At 54.6% G+C, this 18,755-nt stretch overlaps 2 protein-coding genes across 2 annotated transcripts; one reads left to right on the top strand and one right to left on the bottom strand.

The window, feature by feature from the left end:
* Positions 1-1,250: 1,250 nt before the first annotated feature.
* Ndufs6 (NADH:ubiquinone oxidoreductase subunit S6) lies at positions 1,251-11,418 on the bottom strand. The gene is made up of 4 exons (XM_004625185.2): positions 11,271-11,418; positions 10,526-10,579; positions 2,532-2,654; positions 1,251-1,426 (listed from the first exon to the last, which is right to left on the bottom strand). Exons 1-4 carry the CDS (start codon positions 11,376-11,378, stop codon positions 1,361-1,363), a joined length of 351 nt encoding a protein of 116 aa, XP_004625242.1. The 5' UTR covers positions 11,379-11,418; the 3' UTR covers positions 1,251-1,360.
* A 244-nt stretch (positions 11,419-11,662) lies between these two features.
* On the top strand, positions 11,663-13,855 carry Mrpl36 (mitochondrial ribosomal protein L36). Its single transcript, XM_004625271.2, has 3 exons — positions 11,663-12,328; positions 12,808-12,906; positions 13,192-13,855. Exons 1-3 carry the CDS (start codon positions 12,202-12,204, stop codon positions 13,494-13,496), a joined length of 531 nt encoding a protein of 176 aa, XP_004625328.2. The 5' UTR covers positions 11,663-12,201; the 3' UTR covers positions 13,497-13,855.
* Positions 13,856-18,755: the final 4,900 nt, after the last annotated feature.

Genomic DNA, 18,755 nt, shown 5'->3' with positions numbered 1-18,755 from the left:
ACCATGCTAGCCCTGAAGGCACACCTGTAATCCCAGAGCGGGGATGGCTGAGACAAGAGCATCGCTGTAGTCTATACTGCACAGCAAGACCATGTGCAAAATTTTAAAAACTAAAACAAAAACGAAAAACAAGAACAAAAAAACACGGGGCCGGGGAGATGGCTCAGTGGAATAAGCGCTTCCCTGGCAAGTGCAAGGACCTGAGTTCAATTCCTGGTTCCGCAGGAAAAAAAAAAAACAGTGAAGCCAGGCATGGTGGTCATGCCTATAACCCCAACACTTGGGAGGCAGAGGCAGGAGAGCACCGAGAGTCTGAGGTGAGCCTAGGCTACTTAGTGAGTTCAAAGCTAGCCTGAACTGCATTAAGACCATCTCAAAAACAAAAATCAAGGGCCAGGGATACAGCTCAGGGGCACAAGCACCTGCCTGGCAAACGCAAGGTCCTGAGTTCCATTTAAGTACCAAAAAAAAAAAAAAGAAATCAAGAAGTCAGTGATGACTGCTGCCAAATGCCACACAAAGGTGAGGGAGGCTGGCCAAACACGGCAGTGAGCCCTGCCCTGCCTCGCCCACCAGGTCCAGCTGGTGCGGCTTCTGGCTCTTCCCAAAGTCAAAATGACCCGGAAAGGCTGACACGGAGTCCACTCAGGATGTCAAGGCAGCTGCGACAGTAACCGCAGACTCAGGAAAGGAGGCTCCAGAGCTGCTGCCAGAAGTGCCACGGACGATGGATGAGTGTGTCTGAAGTGACAGGAAGGATTCTGAGGGCTTTCTTGGCAATCTTTTTTTTGGCATTAGGGATCCAACTCAAAACCTCGCGCTTGTCAGGCAGGCCCTTGGGCCACTGAGCTACCTTCCTGGCCCAAGGCAGTGTATCTTTTACTGTAATACATTTTTTTTAAAAAAAATTTAATGTTCTCCATATTTCTTGACCAAAACACAGCTGGTAGGAGGTAGTCACTTGATGCTACCCACGGCCTCAGCTGGTAGCCCAGCCATCAGTGGGTCTTCCTCTGGACATGGCTTCCTCTGTGCCCTGCCCACCCGGTCCCTGCTCTCTGAGGTTCCCTCTCTTAAGCGGGGAGAGCCACAACACCCAGGGACCAATTCCCGTACGGCTGAGGCAGGAGAAGCTGCATACTGTGGTGGACGAGGACACGGCGGAGCCAGCCCCACCACGGGGCTCCAGGGGCAGCGCCAGCCTGGGGAGCAGGGGTCAGGGACGCGCGGCCCAGTGAACACGCGAGCCAGGAAGGAAACACCCGCACCCACATCCTGGACGCAGGCGGGCCCTTTATTCAGCTCCGAGCCGTCCAAGGCCCAGGTGTCCCATGCATACTCCCAGCGTTCCTGCACCTGGCTAGTGATGGTGCTGCTTGAACTGCAGGCCACAGTAGCCGCAGGTGCCTGTCTTTGTTTCTTTGTCCTGAAAAAAAATGAAAAAGGAAAGATCTCATTTCCCATTTCTCCCTCTAATCCACGTCAGATGTCAGGCTCTGAGGAGAATCACCTAGAAGTCCTGTCAGAACAGGGTTCCTGGACTGAACCACGAACCTGGCACCCACCTGAAGGCTGGTGCCGGGGCTTTGAAGTCACCCTGAGGGTCACCTGAGCACACTGCTTTCCCCACACCGCCACTTTAGGCATATGACTACAGCTGTGCTGCTCGCTGAGCCTCGGAGGACAGGGACAGTGCAGGTCCCCCAAGGGCATCCCAGACACACAGGACACCAGGCCATTCTCTGGGCTGCTCCACAGTCTACACCTGCTGTCCTGCAATGTCGGCTCTTCAGACAGCAACAAACAAAGGTCAGCGCCATGACGACGAGCCAGGCAGACACCACCCTCATGACGGGAGGACACCTCAGCCCGTGAGGCGCAGCCCTCCCCTCTGTCCAGGACATGGGTATGCACATGCCCAGTGCGACTCTCTTCACCTTCTTCCCTTTCTCATTTCTTTCTCCATGGTACTAGGCATGGAGCCAGGACCTTCCACAGCAGGCAAGTGCCAGTCACCGAGCCACTGGAAGTCATCCTGTGGCTTTTTCTCCTGTTCTACTCTGCACCCTGTGTGACATCAGACTATGGAGGGACTAGTAGGACAGGACTATCCCCTCTCGAGGTCACAGGTCGAAGCCCTAACCCTCCACAGGCCTGGCTACCTAGTGCCAATAAGGCCACTAGGCAGGGTCCTGAAAAGGAAGACCAGAGTCCTCAGAAGAAAACGGGACATCCACCAGTCAGCCTGGCGAGGACACGGCTGCGGGCTTCTAACTCCAAGGCCAAGCAGGAGCACCCGGGATGTCCAGGCTGCTGTGGCATGTGTGTGGTGGCCAGCAGACTAAACAGGGACCAGCAAGGACAGGGCAGAGGAGAGGGGCACCTGCGGCTTGAGGAGGGGAAGGCAATGCAGGGCCAAGCACACTGAACTGAAGCCAGTTTGTCTGTGGTGGCAACCCAGGCACACCACAGGCCACAGGAGCCATGGAAGGCGCAGGGGAGCAGCAGTGATAGCAAGACAGGTTGCATACCAGGTTTATGTACACCTTGGGGTGGCCCAGGGCACCCCCGCCGCCATCACAGGCGATCACCCGCTGGCCCACCTCACTCACAGGCTGTTCCGCTATGAGGTCAATGGCAAAGTTTTCATTTACCTAGAACAAGAAAAGGTGAAACTTAACATAGGCAAGTAAAAACTCCTCATCCTTACAGACAGTTTAGCTCAGGTAGGTGGCCCCACTCAGTACACACTCATCGACACACGATCTGGAGATCAACACCGCCCTCCTCTGAGGACACAGTTCAAGTCAGGCATCCGACACACACACACACACCCCCTTCCATGCTCACAGGAGCCATGCAAAGGACTGCATGCTGTCCCCATCCTGACAACAGTCAGGACTCCTCCGGGCCCCAGCCCTGCCGCATGCTGGCCTGTCTCTGCCCACACATGCACACTGTGACCCACACTGCATGCATGCACACACACACGCACGCACGCACACACAGGTCCACACCGCAGGTATGCACAGGATAGCTCCACTCTAAAGCACAACTCAGAGGCAGAGCCCAGCATCTCCTCTGATCACAGACGCTTCCCTTGCACTTTCAGGATCTGCAGGCACCGGAGTTGGCGCCTTCCTCTCAGTTCTCATGGGTGAGGAGACACTGTGTCCCCCACCGTGGACACACACATCACCCCTGTGTCCCTGCACCAAGACAAACACTGGCCCAGCTGAGAGCATGCAGAGCACACCAGAGACAGACATGTCCTGAGGAAAGGGCAGAAGGAAGTGAGGCCAGGCTGGACTAGAGCTTCAGGCACCTCCCATGCCAGCCAGCATGCGGGGCTCAGCGGGACCCTGAGTCCAACCACACAAATAGTCGGGCTGATTCTTCTGAGCCCCACCAGCCAGCTGGGGAGCTATGCAAGTGCTCAAGTGTGACCACTCGTGAAGGTGTCCACCCACACAGGGTTAGACCTGAGATCAAGGTGATCCTGGACATCTGTCCTGTGTGGCCTGGGGCTGGGGCCAGAAGCAGGAGCAGCCAGGCTGAGCCAGAGCCCACACCTCCATCCCAGAGGAGGAAACTACTGCACCCAGGCGCTCAGTTTCACAGCTGCTCCATCCAGCAGGTAGCTTTCAAATGGACAGGAAGCCAGGCAGGCCCTGACCCCGCCTCCATCAAAACCACCAGTCTGACCTCTGATGGAAAAGGTGGGTGGCAAGGCCTGATCTGCATCTGTTATGGTTTGTGTCTAGGTGTCCTCCCAAAGCCCCATGTGGTCTTGTGGGGCAGCATCCAGAGCCATGATTAATTTATGATCCAATGCTGGGGTGATGGGTCAGTGCTACACCCAGCAGGAGCACACAGCCTGAAGGCAATGTAAGGGAGGGAGAGGCTTCCTCTGCCTCTGCCACTGCTTCTCCCTTCTGCTCTTGCCGTTTTGCTGTTTTCCACCACTAAGAACCGCTGCCTTCTGCCATGTGGTGCTCTGCCTCGGAGCCAGCTGAGTATGGAATGAAACCTCTACAAACTGTGAGTTAAATAACCCTTGCCTTCCCTACTTAATTTTGGGTGTCAGGTATTTTGTCCCAGCAACAAGAGAAAAGTAACTGTGACAGAGTCTGTGGTGTGAAGAGAGCCCACCTGCAGTCCCCAGTACAGCCCACTCCCTCCCACACAGATCCCAGCCCTCAACACACCTCAACTGGGCCCTGTTTACGTGGGCAGACTCTGGGTCCACACCACACAATGCCATGGGTAAGGACCAGCACCACACAAATGAAGCCTTGTCTGTGAATAACAGCATCTACCAAAATGACAACAGGTGACAAAGATCTCACTAACAATTCTTAGGCCCCATCGTGCCAGTCAGAGGGACCAGGGTCTCTTGGGTGAAGGGCACAAGGCTGACCCACCATGCTGTGCTCCTGTCCTTGCAGGCAGCTCCAGAGCAACCCTGGCCTCCAATTACTGGCAGCTGAGCCCAGCACTCAGTGCAGCAGGAAAAGAGGGGAACCAGCAGCAGCACACCCCAGCCACCCATCTGCCCCCCACATCACCCCACGCCACACCTCCCGGCACTGCTCCCCTGGCTCTGCCTCGGGAAGGAGCAGAAAAGCACTGGGGTCGCAGGAGGAATCAACAGAGAGAACTGGCCCTGCCACATCCTAAACACCAGATCCGACCTGTAACTACTGCTAACACGCAGACGCAAATCACATTTCCATTTCTATCTCAATGATCAGCCACTGGCATACAGGCATTTAGGCCTGAATTCATTGTCTAAGTAGCCTGTTTTTGTTTCTTTGCCTCATGTTGTAGGGAGACCCTTCCTGTAATAGGTCTACTCCTTTATGTGAAACTGAGGTGAGGCCTATTAAAGATAAAATAAAATACATGATTCTATGCAACAATAGGAAGACCAACACAAAAAGAAAATAACCCCGGTAAATGTCAACGATCTGTGAAATACTGACTCCACCAATGGAAATTTCCAAGTTGCAAATTATTAAAGGCATCCAATATCTTTAAGATTAATCCTGACAATCATACCTGGCAGTCAAATGTCCGACAGATGAATGGACTACATGAGATATTTACACATCATGGAGTACTACTCTGCCATAAAGAAAGATAAACTTGATTTGTTTGTAGGAAACTAGCTACACCTTGAGACCATAATGGTAAGTCAAACAGACTGACACCCATGCCTACATATTATATACTTTCTCTTACGAAAGAAATTCAAGTTACAAATATAGAGCAAAACAAAAGATAACAGGAAATGGAGCTGGAGCTTTCTCACATGTGAAGGGGTTGAAAGGTGGAGGGGTGGACAGGGCAGGGCAGGAGGATGAGACCTGCTCTGCCGGGCACCAACTCCACCGGAGGAGCGTGACACGGTACTGCAAGCATGTGCTAGTGAACACATAATCACACTCTGCTTACACTGGTGCATGTCTACGCTTACGCCTAAGTCTCAGATCACAGCAAAAACTGAAGCTTTTGTTCAAGCTAATTCTAAAGTTGTGTGGCAGCAAAAACTGCTCGAGTGACCAAGCCATCTGCAGCATCTGGGGCTGGCGTGGGGGGGGGGGGGACGCTCAGCAGAAGGCAGCACAGTGGGCAGTGAGGACCCGGCTCTCCAGGCTCTGCAGGGCGCCACACACGGACAGCATAAGCGGACTGTCTTCCCACACCTGCCAAAGCCAGCCCTGGCCTGCGTCACAACCCCTGGATCACCAAGCGGAAGGCGGGCACATGGGCAGGGCCTTACCTGTGGCTACCCGCAAATGCCCATGCCCAGCACCCCACCCGGCCCCTTCCAGCCACTCCTCAGTACCCCACCTTGTCCTGCCCCTGGTCCTGGGTAGCAACTGCTTCCTTGGCAGCAAACCAGGGTCTGCCCACTCTCTGTTGGCCCCTGCAGCCATGCCTGTGCACCCTCAGAGGCAACATGACTTGGGTGGGGACCTGCTGGTCTGCTAGCATGAGCAGCCAATGTGGAGTAAAGACGCCTGTTCTTTCCCCCAGCCTCCTTAGCTTCCCTAGGAACTCGAGCTATACTGCAGCTATAATGGCCTCCTGGGGCTGCACTCAGGAAAAACACAGCACCCACTGTACACCACTGAGCACGGTGCCTTCAGGTGACCTACATGTTCTCAGAACTCCCTTCCTTGTTGCAGCTCAGCAGCGTCTTACTGTGGGAACACCTCGCTTTGCTCGTTGCTCCCCTAAAACTGGTAGTGGCTTCACCTCCAAGTTGCTACCAAAGAACAGACAGGTGGCAAGGTCCCAAGGTCACATGGTTCACCAGACTAGCCCCTCTGCAAGGGTCGCAGACAACAGACCCCAGCTCCTGCTGGTCTTCAACAGCTAAAGATAAAGCCTGCCCTTAGGGCTGCTGGGCACAACACCCCACATGCTGGCCTGCTCCAGTCACCAGCACCCATGCACTGCGAGAGACTCAGCACAGAGGTTCTGCTGTGGCTAGACAGCAATGTGGGAGCCAGGACCGAACGTGCAAGCCAGGCCCCCCACTGGGGACCAAACGCGACACCCAGTGACAGCAGCAAGGTCCCACCATCAGAGTGGTCAGCACGCTCCCAATCCTGCTGCATCAGCACCAGAGGACAGAGCACCTGCTTCCAGGAGCAGGTGTCTTACTACCAAGGAATGAGTGCAGAGGGAACTGCCCAAGCCAGGGCAACATACACCCCAGGAGGCAAGGACCACCCTGGCCAGCTTCTGTTGAGGGGGCACCCTCCAGCCCAGCTGCAGTCTCCTCCCAGGGCTACCACTGTATCCAGTCAGGACTGGCAGGAACCTCGCAGGGAAGCTGCCGAGGCTCCTACAGAGCCACCTCAACACAGGCATCCCATTCCTCAGGGCTCTCGTGTGAGGATCATATTCAGCTGAATACTAGTGAAACTAGGGACCAAGCCAAAGTGGCTGGAGGGTGGCACAGGGAAGATGAACAGGCAGAACACAGATGTGGGGCAGTAAGTGTCTCTGGGTACCATGGCAACAGCGGGCACAGGTGGGTCTGCATGTGCCCAGACCGAGAGCAAGCAATTCCTTTTCAGTCTGCTGTGTGAGGTGCCCACCATGCCCTCAGAGGTGATCATCAAGCAAAGGTTTGCGGGAATGCTGTATTTCTTCACAGCTTTTCTGCAAGCCTGAAAACCTTCTAAGAAATAATCTCTGGGACTGGTGAGATGGCTCAGTGGTCTAGAGCACCTACTTGGAACAAGCTTAGCAAAGCACAGGGATCAAGGTTCAATCCCCCAGCACCACATGCCGGCCGGCCCCGCCCCCTGGTGGGCTGAGCTGGCCATGCACACACACACACACACACACATAAATTAAATTAAAAAAAAAAAAAAAAAGAAATAATCTCTTAGGGCCTGGGGGTGAGCCTATTGGTAAGGCATTTGCCTGGCATGAGCAAGACCCTGGGTTTGGTCTCCAACACAACAACCTCTCACCAAAACAATTCTTAAGCATTTTTAAAATTAAAAAACACAATTAAAGAGTATGTTCTTTTGAAAGACGTAAAGCCTGAGCAGGATGCCACCTCCCAGGCAAGATGCTGTGTACTGGAGGATATAAGATGCTTCCTCATTCATGAGACTGCAGCAGGCAGAGGTGCTGGGACACTGGTGGGGCCAGCTGCATCCACCAGGGCCAGGTGAGCTCTGTCCCATGGCTTCTCCACTCACCCTGCTGTTGCCACAGCTGCCTTCCTCTGCTCTCGGTTACCCTTTGCTCTGCCCACCAGGAACCATACAAAGATGTCTCAGTTACTCTCTCCTCATTGCTGGGACAAATACCCGACACCCAAAATGAAGGAAAGAAAGGTTTATTTAGCTCACAGGTACTGGACGTTTCTGTCCATACTCGGCTGGCTCCAAGGCAGAGTGGCACAGGGCAGAGGGCAGCAGGTCCCTGGCAGCAGAAGACAGCAAAACAGCAAGAGCAAAAGGGAGGAGCAGCAGCAACAGTGACTGCAGACAGGAAGTCTCTCTCCCTTAAGATGCATCCCGGCTCTCCGCCCGTGAGTTAATCACAAACTTCCAGAAGTCCCCATCCCACGACAGCATGAGGTTTTGCGGGAGACAGGTAGACACACGCCATACCAGGGCTCGGGGTTACCCTTTGCCCTGCCCACCAGGAACCACACAAAGAATTTCCAGCAGAGGCATTTGTGACAGGGAGCAGCACACCCTTGCTGAAGTGCTACCAGCACTGAAAGACGGAGCCAGGGCCAGGGCAGGCTACAGGGCCCACCTCCTTCCCAGCCGCTCAGCACACAGTTGTTGGCAGAGCACAACACCTCCAAGTGAGGAAGTGGAGTCCGGCCTCAGGACAGCCACCTGCCAGCGCCAGGACACTTGGTACCCACCCCCCCAACCCCGCCGCCAAAGACAAAACGTAAGTCGGCTCCCCCTCTTCACACCACAGCACCAATTTCCAAAAACACAGATAGCAGGAAAGCCTAACTGTCCTGACTACTCTGTGAAAGAGACGCCCCATTCCTGATGTCATGTCTCCCTGGTGTAAAACGCAGTGCCTCGGGACCAGGACAGCAGCATATGAGCAGGAGCGAAACCAGGAATACAGTGATGGCTGAGAAATGAACCAATAAGGCTTCTGAGGACAAGGAGGAGGTCCTGTCATACTAGACATATGGAAGGCAATCTGTTATCCCTCAGGATTCCTATAAAGATGAATACTATGAAAATTCTGTACAAGGTTTCCAATTTACAGACAAGGAAATCTCAGAGGCACTAACCTGCACTGCAAGGCCATGTGAAGCATGGTAGCCGGCAAATGGACATGGCTACTACCCACCAGAAGCAGACTCCCCATCCCCAGCTCCCCACCACACCTGGCAAACATCAGACACTTTGCGCTACTCTTCCTCAGAACCCAGAGGGACCCCGTCTCTTTCCCAAGCCAGCACTCAAGCAGCACAGCAAACAGCCAACAGGAAAAACACAAACTTCTCTGCCCCCACCCATCAGTCACACAGCGGCCAACTGGCTGAAATCTGAGAATGTGAATCCTAATGGTCAGCGGCCCACATGGGAGCTTCTCCAGACTGCCCTGTATCTCCAGGACAGAAGTCATCCTGGCAATACCAGGCAATGGGAAGGAGCAAAGTAGCCACAATCAGAGGGAAAGGAGAAGCACTGATTCAGGGAGCCCTGACACAGGAAGAGTGACTTACAAGGAAGACAAACCCACTCAGGGAAGCTGGAGCCCTGCCTGAATGAACAGCAAGGAAAATCAGGGGCTGCGGGCATGGGTGAGAGTCTGACAGGAAACACGCTTAGCTAACAGAAGACTCCACTCTCAATGTTCTTTCCCCAGCAGCACCATCATGGGTATGGGAATTAGCCCAGAACATGTGCAAACATGGAAAGCAATTAGACCACTTAAGGATTTTTTTTTGGGGGGGGGGTGCTGGCTCAGAATGCCTTCAGGGCAGGTTTAGTAAGGCTTGAGGATCTGGGGATCGAACCACAGCAACCTGAGTCTGATTGCTCTGTTTAAGCAGTCACTAAACGACTGAGCTAATGGGCAGGCCCATAGACCCACTGAGAGAAGTCATTTTAGCTTGCAGGGTCCCTGTAGGAACACAGCCTAACTTATTCAATGAACGCTGTGGAAAGTACACCCAAGACACAGCAATGAAAATAAGATCATTCTCACACGTAAATGGTTAAGGCACAGCTATAGACTATGTTAAATATTTTGGGGAGAAAAAACAAACACAATTAACATTCAGAATTCAAGCTCCTCTAGGGTGCTTGAGAAATGGGGAGGATTTAAGTCTTATTACATATTTATTTCTTGTTGAGCACTCCTGTCCCAAAGCTTGGGACTCGAAGTGTTTTGGATTTTGAAGTATTTGCACGTACATAATATCTTGGGGATGAAACCAAAGTCTGAACACGAAATTCATTTATGTTTCTTTACATGTGACACACACAGCCTAGAGCTGGGGAGATAGAACAGTGATATAAGTGCCTGCACGGCAAGTGCAAGATCCTGAGTTTAATCCCTGGTACCATCAAAAAAAAAAAAAAACCAAAACAAAACAAATAAAAAAAAAAAACAGCCTAAAAATGTTTACTATGCCTATGGCTTTTTTTTTCTTTTCTTTTTTCTTTTTTTTTTTAAGACCAGGTCTTACTATGTAGTTTAGGCTGGCTTTGAGTTCTCTACATAGCCCAGGCTGGCCTCAAATTAAAGGTGATCCTCAGATTCTCCTATCACGTCCTCCCAAGTGCTGGGATTACAGGATTACTGGCATGCAACACCACGCCCAATTTATACCTTTTCACTGAGACCCATGTCATGAGATGAAATGTAGAATTCACTGCTTGGAGCACCATGTGCATGTTCAGAAAGTTTTGGATCTGTGACCATTTCAGGCATTTGGATTAGGGATGCTATCTGTGCAGACTTTATGAATACTTAGCACTCTTTCACTAGATCTTTTACTCACCTCTTTCTGACGACCTACAAATCGAATTTTCCTGTAGTCTTTCTCCTCATACACCTGAAAGAAAAATGACCATCTGTGATTTCTGCCTAACTCTGAAAGCGGTCACTTGGCATCAAGGTAAGTACTACAGAAAAGTGTTTTTCTCGACATTTTAGGCCACTGACAATGAGCCAGCAACAAAGGGGACAAAGTGTACTGTACGTGCGTGCCATCACACCTGCCAGCAATACTCCCAGGTGGGCCGCCCCTTCCTTTCAGGTAAGCCTTTGTTGCTTTTCTCTGTAAATGTATTTGGGGAGCTTTCTAGTCCGTTCTTTTTTTTCTTTTTTTTTTTTTGGGGGGGGTCCGTTCTTTTCTATCTGTCCACTCACCACGACAGGTGAGAGCTGCTGTGTGCGCTGGGCAACCCTCAACTCGCTGGACCTGAAGATTTCATGTGACACAAGCACCGAAGACTCTGATCCAGAGGACTGATGATTAAAAGTCCCCGTGGAAGGCTCTCTGCAGCGGCCCCTGAGACCCACTGGGCAGCCCTGGAAGGTCAGCCGTCGCCCGCAGGCGAGCCGACTTGGGCGTGTGGGACCCCGCGCGGGAGTGCGCGAGTGACGGCGGCGCTAGCACAACTTCCAGCCCCGCAAACCTCGGGAGAGGACCCCGCCAGTTCTACCTGGCCGCCCACTATCCGCAAGCCCCAGCCACTATCCAACCCCGAGCCTAGGGCTCGCGCGTCGGAAGCTGTAGTTACCTGGCCGGTATGCGTGACCTTCTCCCCAGTCGGCGACACCCGCACCCCGAAGGCCCGCACTGTTCGAGGTAAGACCAGCAGCCGGCGGAAGGTCACAGCGGCCGCCATCTTGCCGGCGACCCCTGACCTGGTGGGCGTCACTCAGAGCGCCGACGCATGCGCACGGCTTCCGGCGGGGACCGGCTCCCGGGACTTATTTCGCCCTGAGGGGGAGCGCGCGGAGGCAGAACGGTGGACGAGCATGCGCTACGCTGTCTGGCCGGCAGGTGCAGACTCCACCTGGGACTCCACCTGGGACTCCACCTAGGAGCAGCTGGGAGTGCGCGCTGACTGGCCCTTCCTGTTTGGGGAATGAAGCAGGGGAAGGTGAAAAGTAAAGATGCATTATATTCTCCTGGCAGTCGATAACCCTGAGACATTTAAATATCAAAGGTCTTTATTGGGTGAAGAAATTGATTCTTAGCAGAAGAAACTAAAAGCACATTCCCGTGGCAGATATTCGGCATTCTGGGATTTCTGCAACAGAGTCCCAATAAAACTACCAGTAAACCACAATTGATTTTCATCCAGCAAGCAAACACACTTGGAGAAAGGTCCACTTATGGAGAGCTGACCAAGTTTTACATTCCACCGCAAAACCCGGCTGCCCCTTCTCCCTGAGCCTCGGCCCTGTGACTAGTTGGCTGTGCAGGAACCTTCCACCGAGCCATCCGGGATGACAGTCACACAGGAGCCCGCCACGGAGGGAGCCAGATGATCAGCGCGGACCCTGGACTCAGCAGGGCGGGCGCAGCGCTGACCCCCAGGAGTCGGACAGGAGCGTGGAGGGCTGTGCGCGCAAGGCCCAGATCGGGCCTGGCCTTCTGGTGTCCCCTTCTCTCTCGCAGCCAGAGCCAGAGAATCAGGTGACTCCGGACACAAAGGCTAAGCGATGTACAGCAGGCCCGGAAGAGCACTTAAAAACCTCCGGGAAAGGGAAAGGCGTCCCCGGACTACGGTGGCGGGAGACAGAGTCTCCTTGGAGCTGGCACAGCTGTGCCGTGGCGCCCGCCTGGCAGGTGCGAGCGTGGGCCAAACGATCCGCACTGCGCCAGCCGCCGCCCTTACTGAGCGACGGGATGGGCGCGGGTGCAGACCTGGCAGCGCAGAGCCCGCGCAGTGGCCTGCAGGCGTCCACTGCCCAGCTTGTTCCATTTCTCCACGTCTAGAGCTCTCCAAGTGAGGGAAAGACAGTTGAGCTGTTGGCTGGTGTTGCTGTGATCCCTCACGCGTGTGCTAGGGTGGTACTGCATGGAAACGTGATCCTTACACTTTTTGGGTAGACATGGGTGTTTGTCAGATTTTGTTACGTCCAATTGGCTGCAATTTCTTTCTCTCTCTGGGTATACATTTTGGATCCCGCGTGCGTATTTCTTCCCGGGTAGGGCCAGAATCCAAGCAGGGCTTGTTGGGGGCGTGGCGACCCAGCGCGCCTGCGTCTCGGTCTCTGCGCCCTCCCCCGCCTCCCGTGACCGTCCGCCATCCTTCTTCCTGGCAGCGGCGTCCTCATCACCTACTACGCAGGCGTGCGCGCTGTCGCGAGGCGCGAGAGGCGCAGGCCCAGACATCATGGCGTGGACGCGCGCCCTCTGCTCAGGTTAGAGTTCGCGTGTCGCGAGGGCCGAGCTAGTGGGGCTGGCCGGGCACGCGGGGGAGCTGGGGCAGGCAGGTCTGCGGGGTGGGTGGGGGTCGCATGCCGGCACGATCCGACGAGAGGCGACAAGTGGGACGCGGGCCCTGGGGCGCGGTGACCTGGAGGGTGGCCCTTGAGACGGCCCGACCCTGGAGCCCTGCAGCGCTCACCCCAAGCAACAGAGAGCAGGGAGTGGCCTTCAAGGACAGGAGCCGGGCCGGGCGCCGCCACCACGTCCTCTCCCCGCAGGTTCTCGCGCCCTGGCAGCCCCGCTGATCAGAACCGTGCTGGCTTCCGTCACACGCCCCCAGCGACTTCTGCGTAGCTGCCCTGGGCCAACCCGTGCCCTCTCCTCGGTGCTGGCGGGGACCCCCGGACCCCGCGCCCTGCTGCCCCCGCACTGCCTCCCGCCGCAGATGCCTACAGCGCTGGGCTTCAAGACCAAGGCCGTACTCCGAAAGCGGTGCCGGGACTGCTACATGGTGAAGAGGAACGGGCGCTGGTACGTGCTCTGCAAAACCAACCCCAAGCACAAGCAGCGGCAGATGCTGTAGCCAGCGCCGGAGCTGCGCGGCGCCCTGGAGAACTATCTTGGTCTTGTCAAAGAAAAGTACAACTTCAGGGCTCTAGTCTTGGGTCTTTTGGGGCTGTGTTGAATCAGCTCCAGGACCTTTCCGTTCTTTTTACCAAGCCACATGTAGATTGGTCGGGCCGGAGGCAGATGGGAAGGAGCTTTCTCTTGGCTGCATGTCCCATTTGTGTTGGGCTGGAGGATGCAAAATGTGCTGAAGGCAAAGCTAGTTTATTAAGAAATTATTTTTCCCAGGAAGCACACAATGGAATGTATTTACATGACTGATAACACAGGCAAGCAGAAATGTGCAAACAGATAAAATGCTGCATGGTTGCTCCATCTCATGGTCTTATGATTCCCTTTCATGGTAATTGTGACACGCTAGCTTTCCTACCTTCTAGATTAGGGGATTGAGACATATGGGACTGCAGGTCACACTGTTGTTCAGGGTTGGAATTCAAGTCCAATCCCTGAGCCACAATGCATGACCACCTTTTTTTTTTTTTTTTTTTTATTTATGTGTGTGTGTATGTGGCCAGCTCAGCCCACCAGGGGGCGGGGCTGGCTGGCATGTGGTGCTGGAGGATTGAACCGTGGTCCCTGTGCTTTGCTAAGCTTGTTCTAAGTAGGTGCTTTAGACCACTGAGCCATCTCACCAGCCCCATGACCACCTTTTAAGTAGGACGTTAAACACCGAAGAGGACACAGGAGGAACGGCTGTGAGGGGATTTTAGCCTGGCACAAAGCCAGACAGTCAGAGACCGAGGGCTGACAGGCCACAGCTGTAGACAGCGGGTGCCAGGGATGTGGTCGTGGGGAGGAAGGTTTGGCCAGTGAAGGTCACTGGTGCCACCTGTCTGGGCCTGCAGCAGCTGAGTCCTAGGAGTCCTGGGACTCGAAGGAGAGTACAGCACTCAGAGCTTTAGTGGTGCCTCTTCTTCCCATCCCCAAAGCTGAGAGCTGAGAACCAGTTAGAACTCGGGCAAAGGACAGCCACCAACAGTGCTGACTTCCTGTCACTACCTCTGGGCTATTTGGTCAAGAGGGTGGTGAGGCCCACCAGAGGGTGGCTGCCTAGACCTGGTCTGGCATGGTGTTCATGGGTGTCTCAGTTATTTTTTACTCATTGCTGGGACAAAATACCCGACACCCAAAATTAAGGAAAGAGAGGTTTATTTAGCTCACAGTCTATAGAGGTTTCAGTCTATACTCAAATGGCTCCACTGCAGAGTGGCACATGGCGGAGTAGCAGTCGATGACAGTAGAAAACAGTAAAGAGCAAAGGGAAAGGCAGCAGCTCTGGCTTCTAGCCAGCCTCTCTCCCCTCCTTGTAAACAAGCTACCCTGGGACTGAGGGTGTAGAACTCACACAATGTCCATGACCTCCTGCTCTCTGCTGAGTCACTTAATTAAACTTAAACTCCTCAAGTTAATACAATGTATCAACCAGTACAGTGGAGGTTGCTGCAGGGCTGTGCTCAGGGCAGAGGGCAGGGTGGACACCAGGGGCGCTCAGGCCCAGATCCAAGTACAAGGACAGGGTGGATATGGCCCAGAAGTAGTGACAGGAAGAGTCAGAAGCACCAGCAGAGGCTACTTGGTCAAGGCCACTACTAGGAGCAGAGGGGACTATGTCAGACTCTGCCCCTGCTGCCAAGGGTACTACTGGTTACTAACCCATCTCTCAGCCCTGAGAGCTGGGTCTCCCTGAGGTACCTGCACCCCACTGGTAAATCAACCAGTTGGTGACTTCCTGAAGGGAGGGGCTGCCTGTCCACCACCTCCTGCTATTTCAGGTTTCCTGAAAAGTCCAGAATGTTAGGCCACAGGAAAAATAGGGCCACACTCCCATCCCGTCCCCTGGCAGTGGCAGTTAAGCTGAGTAGTCTACTTAGGAACTCGTGAAGCTGAACACCTCCCCAGCTCTGCAAAGCCGCCTTCTCTGTGTTAGAAAAATCGGGTGAGTGGGAGGCCTAGGGGCACCAGGACCATGGGGTGGTCACACACTCAGCATGGCTGTGGCCTTGTTGGCCAAAGTCAGTGTTCCGAGCCAGATCTGTCACATGGCTGGGGGGCTGACATAACTTGGAGCTGACCCAGGATGGTGGCCACAGACACTGAGCCACTTAGGAGCTGACCCAGCATTCTGCAGCCTTTTCTATCTGTGGGTGAGGTCTCCATCCCCACCTCTAGCCTGGGTGACTTTTGTGACCTCTCTGAATGGGACTGGGTAGTGTTGAGAGAAACCACCCCAGCTTCTGCTCTGGCCCAGGCACCTCCACAGCTGCATCAGGGCTCAGCAATGCCCAGGTGCCCGGAGAGATGCCTTTCACACAGTGCTGGGAGCCTAGGGTGACTTCCTGGCCAGGTGCCAGGAGCAAAACTTTGGGAGGACTCAGCCAGCTACTGGATGACAGCCACTGTGTGGAAACCCTGAGCCCTATCGCCCCAACACGTGAGAACATAGAGGCTGTTGCTACTGTAAGCATCTGTACCAGATGACCAGAACACACCAGGACAGAGCCCTGGACTCCAAGGCTGAAGCCTTCAGACCCAGGAGGACCCAGTCTTGGAGGCCCAGGTGCCAGGACAGGAAAGAGCCCAGGGCTCGGGTGATGAGAGGCGGGTGGCTCCTGAAGCACTGGGAGAGGCTCAGAGTGGAAGTTGGGTGGAAGGGCTTCCAGGACCATGGGAAATTCACAGGGACCCAGGAAAGACCGAGCCTAGAGAGGCCCCATAGCTGCGCAGCAGGCCACTGGTTGACATGAGCAGGTTTGATTCACACACTTGGTATGAGCTCTGGGCACTGCCTTGGCTGAGCCTCTGCTGTGACCCAGTGGCCTCAGCACCCCCCGTCTGGACCAGAGAAGAAGCCTTGCGCCTTCCCAGGTGCTCACACACCCACACTTGCGCCAAGCACATGGGACACCCAGGGCTGTCTCCTGCTGGGGAGCTGCCCCTCCCCCTTGTCTTCTCCACCTCCATCCTGACATCCTCCATCCCCTGATTGCCCACTTTTTGCCCCTCCAGTCTGTAAGACAAGGCCCTGCCAGCTCATCCTCACCCCCAGCTTTCAGAGCAAGCTATTCCCTATAGTACATTGCCATGTCCCTGGGGTTTATGAGAACAGTTCCTCTTTCTCCTTGGGATGGAGCAACGACTGCACTGAAGTGGGGAGTTGCATGTGATCAGAGCCCAAAGAGTAGCCCAGTTACTGAGTCTGGGGAAGTCAGCTCCCCTGGCAAACTCTAGGTGGTTTGGTTTCCCTCCTTACAGCACCCCCCGCCCTGCCAGCTGTGGGCACTGCAGAGATTTCACAGACTTCCCAATCTTCACTCTTTTTTAATAAACCAGCATAAAGTAGAATTTATTTACATAATGCGATGATCCGTGAAGGTTACCATAACACCGAGGGACCACATTAGCCGCCTGAGTGGAATTCATTAGAAATTAACTACCACTTAAATTAATTTTCCCACAGTCACAAGGCTGTAATGGCAGGAGCAGGCACCGTCCATCAGCGGGTGCTGACAGGCGACCTGTCACCGCTGTTATTTATAGGTGAGCATGTCAGCATGGAGCAGGTGCCAAGCGCAGAGCCTTCATACTCAGAGGCCACTTCCCGGGGCCCAGACGGCCCTGTGATAAGTGTGCCAGCCGCATGGATTGGTTCTCTCCCTGATCAGGTAGTGGCAGCCACTCTGGTCGGGGCAGCAGCCTTCTGAAGGTTTGGGTCTTTGTCTCAGAGCCAGACCACATACCGCCCACTCCCAGCAGCATTGGGAAAGGTCCCTTAGACCTCGTCAGAGGGCAGGGGTCTTCAGGCTGCCATGCCCAGAGTGACTGGCTCAGGATGCTCCTTTGCACTCGAGGAGCAGGGCCCAACCTGAGGTGGAATAGGCAGGGTCACGGGTCTAGTGCAGAAGGCAGTGTGTGTGCACATGTGTGGGTGGGTGTAGAGGGTAGCACTGATGTGTTTGTGTTACACATGCGTGTGCCTCTCTGAGTGTTAGTCTGGGCACAGGTGGTCTGGAAGCATCGGTTGAGCATTTGTGAGATATGTGCGTGTTGTGCACACACTCATGCATGCACGTGTATCCGGTGCAGGGTTGTGCAGCTGGGTGCTGTGCACATGCAGTGAAGGTTCACATCTGCATGTTTGTGTCTGTTCATGTAGTGTGCTCACACACGTGTGCTCAGCAGTGGTAGGTGTATGTACATATGCACTGACAGATGCTGCATGCTTAGGGACCCAGACAGGTAGGAGAGGCTTGGCCACTCTGCATAGAGGCCTCGTGCTGTTCTGTTCGGAGCAGCAGGGCTTGGCAGTGGATAGTTTCTTGAGAACATAGTATCACTCCAGGAGAATGAAGACCCAGCATTGCAAGGAGGCAGCCACAGCGGATGGGTCAGGGCCCACAGTGACTTCCTGACCGGTGAGGCAGCCTAGTACCTGCCCTTGGGAGAACCTGCTGGCACTTGGGAGGAACATCCGCAGGGCTGCGGAGACGGGTTCCATTTGCTAACATGGCTAGACAGGACTGGGCAGAGGTGATGGCTGGAGGGTGGGAAGGGCACCCACCTGAGACTGTGCTGTGCCATGCTTACCACCTCGCTGCCCCAGTGTGGGTGCTGACACTGCCACAGGACAGGGACTGAGGTGCAGCCCCAGGCCTGGGGTGGCTTCCTCATGGAGGCAGAACACAGACGCTGAGCTTACTTCTGCCCAGCTGAGCCCCTGCACAGCTACAGCAGCAGGCCACGTGTGACCCCAGGTGCTGCTGGGCATGTGACGACCCCAGGGAGCAGCCCTGTTCCCTGTGTGCACTGTAGGGGTCACCCTGCTGTCCGCAGCTGGCTGGACAGGATACAGTTAGGTTAGGGCTGTCTGGTGGGGCTAAATCATCATTCAGGGTAGAGAGGGGAGGCTCCCAGTGATTCAGGGAGGGGAGAGCCCCTGGATGGGAGGGAAAAGAAGGAAGGGAGGGAGGGAGGGAGGGAGGAAGGAAGAAGGGAAGGAAGGAAGGGGGGGAAGGGAAGGAAGGAAGGAGCCTGGGGAGATAGCTTGGCAGTCCAAGCGCCTGCCTGGCAAGTGCAAGGACCCAGGTTTGATCCCCAGTACCACATGCCAAGCCATCCACAGAACCCCAGGTATACTGTCCTGAGACTGCCAAAACCAGGTGTGGTGGCACACACCTGTAATCCCAGCAGGTGTGGAATATATATATATATATATATA

The sequence above is a fragment of the Octodon degus genome, unplaced genomic scaffold (assembly GCF_000260255.1).
Source record: "Octodon degus isolate 3935 unplaced genomic scaffold, OctDeg1.0 scaffold00008, whole genome shotgun sequence".
Classification (NCBI taxonomy): Eukaryota; Metazoa; Chordata; class Mammalia; order Rodentia; family Octodontidae; genus Octodon; species Octodon degus.
The sequence above is the reverse complement of the archived record's forward strand: the minus strand, read 5'-3'. Positions and strand labels throughout refer to the sequence as shown.

What these genes read in the sequence shown, in the direction of transcription:
- Mrpl36 (XM_004625271.2), top strand. Translation starts at nt 12,202, where the DNA reads ATGTACAGCAGGCCCGGAAGAGCACTTAAAAACCTCCGGGAAAGGGAA. An exon ending in CCGTGGCGCCCGCCTGGCAG is followed by an intron (nt 12,329 to 12,807) that starts GTGCGAGCGTGG and finishes TCTTCCTGGCAG; the next exon opens with CGGCGTCCTCATCACCTACT. An exon ending in GACGCGCGCCCTCTGCTCAG is followed by an intron (nt 12,907 to 13,191) that starts GTTAGAGTTCGC and finishes CTCTCCCCGCAG; the next exon opens with GTTCTCGCGCCCTGGCAGCC.
- Ndufs6 (XM_004625185.2), bottom strand. Translation starts at nt 11,378, where the DNA reads ATGGCGGCCGCTGTGACCTTCCGCCGGCTGCTGGTCTTACCTCGAACA. An exon ending in AGGTCACGCATACCGGCCAG is followed by an intron (nt 10,580 to 11,270) that starts GTAACTACAGCT and finishes TTTTTCTTTCAG; the next exon opens with GTGTATGAGGAGAAAGACTA. An exon ending in CCAAGGTGTACATAAACCTG is followed by an intron (nt 1,427 to 2,531) that starts GTATGCAACCTG and finishes ATTTTTTTTCAG; the next exon opens with GACAAAGAAACAAAGACAGG.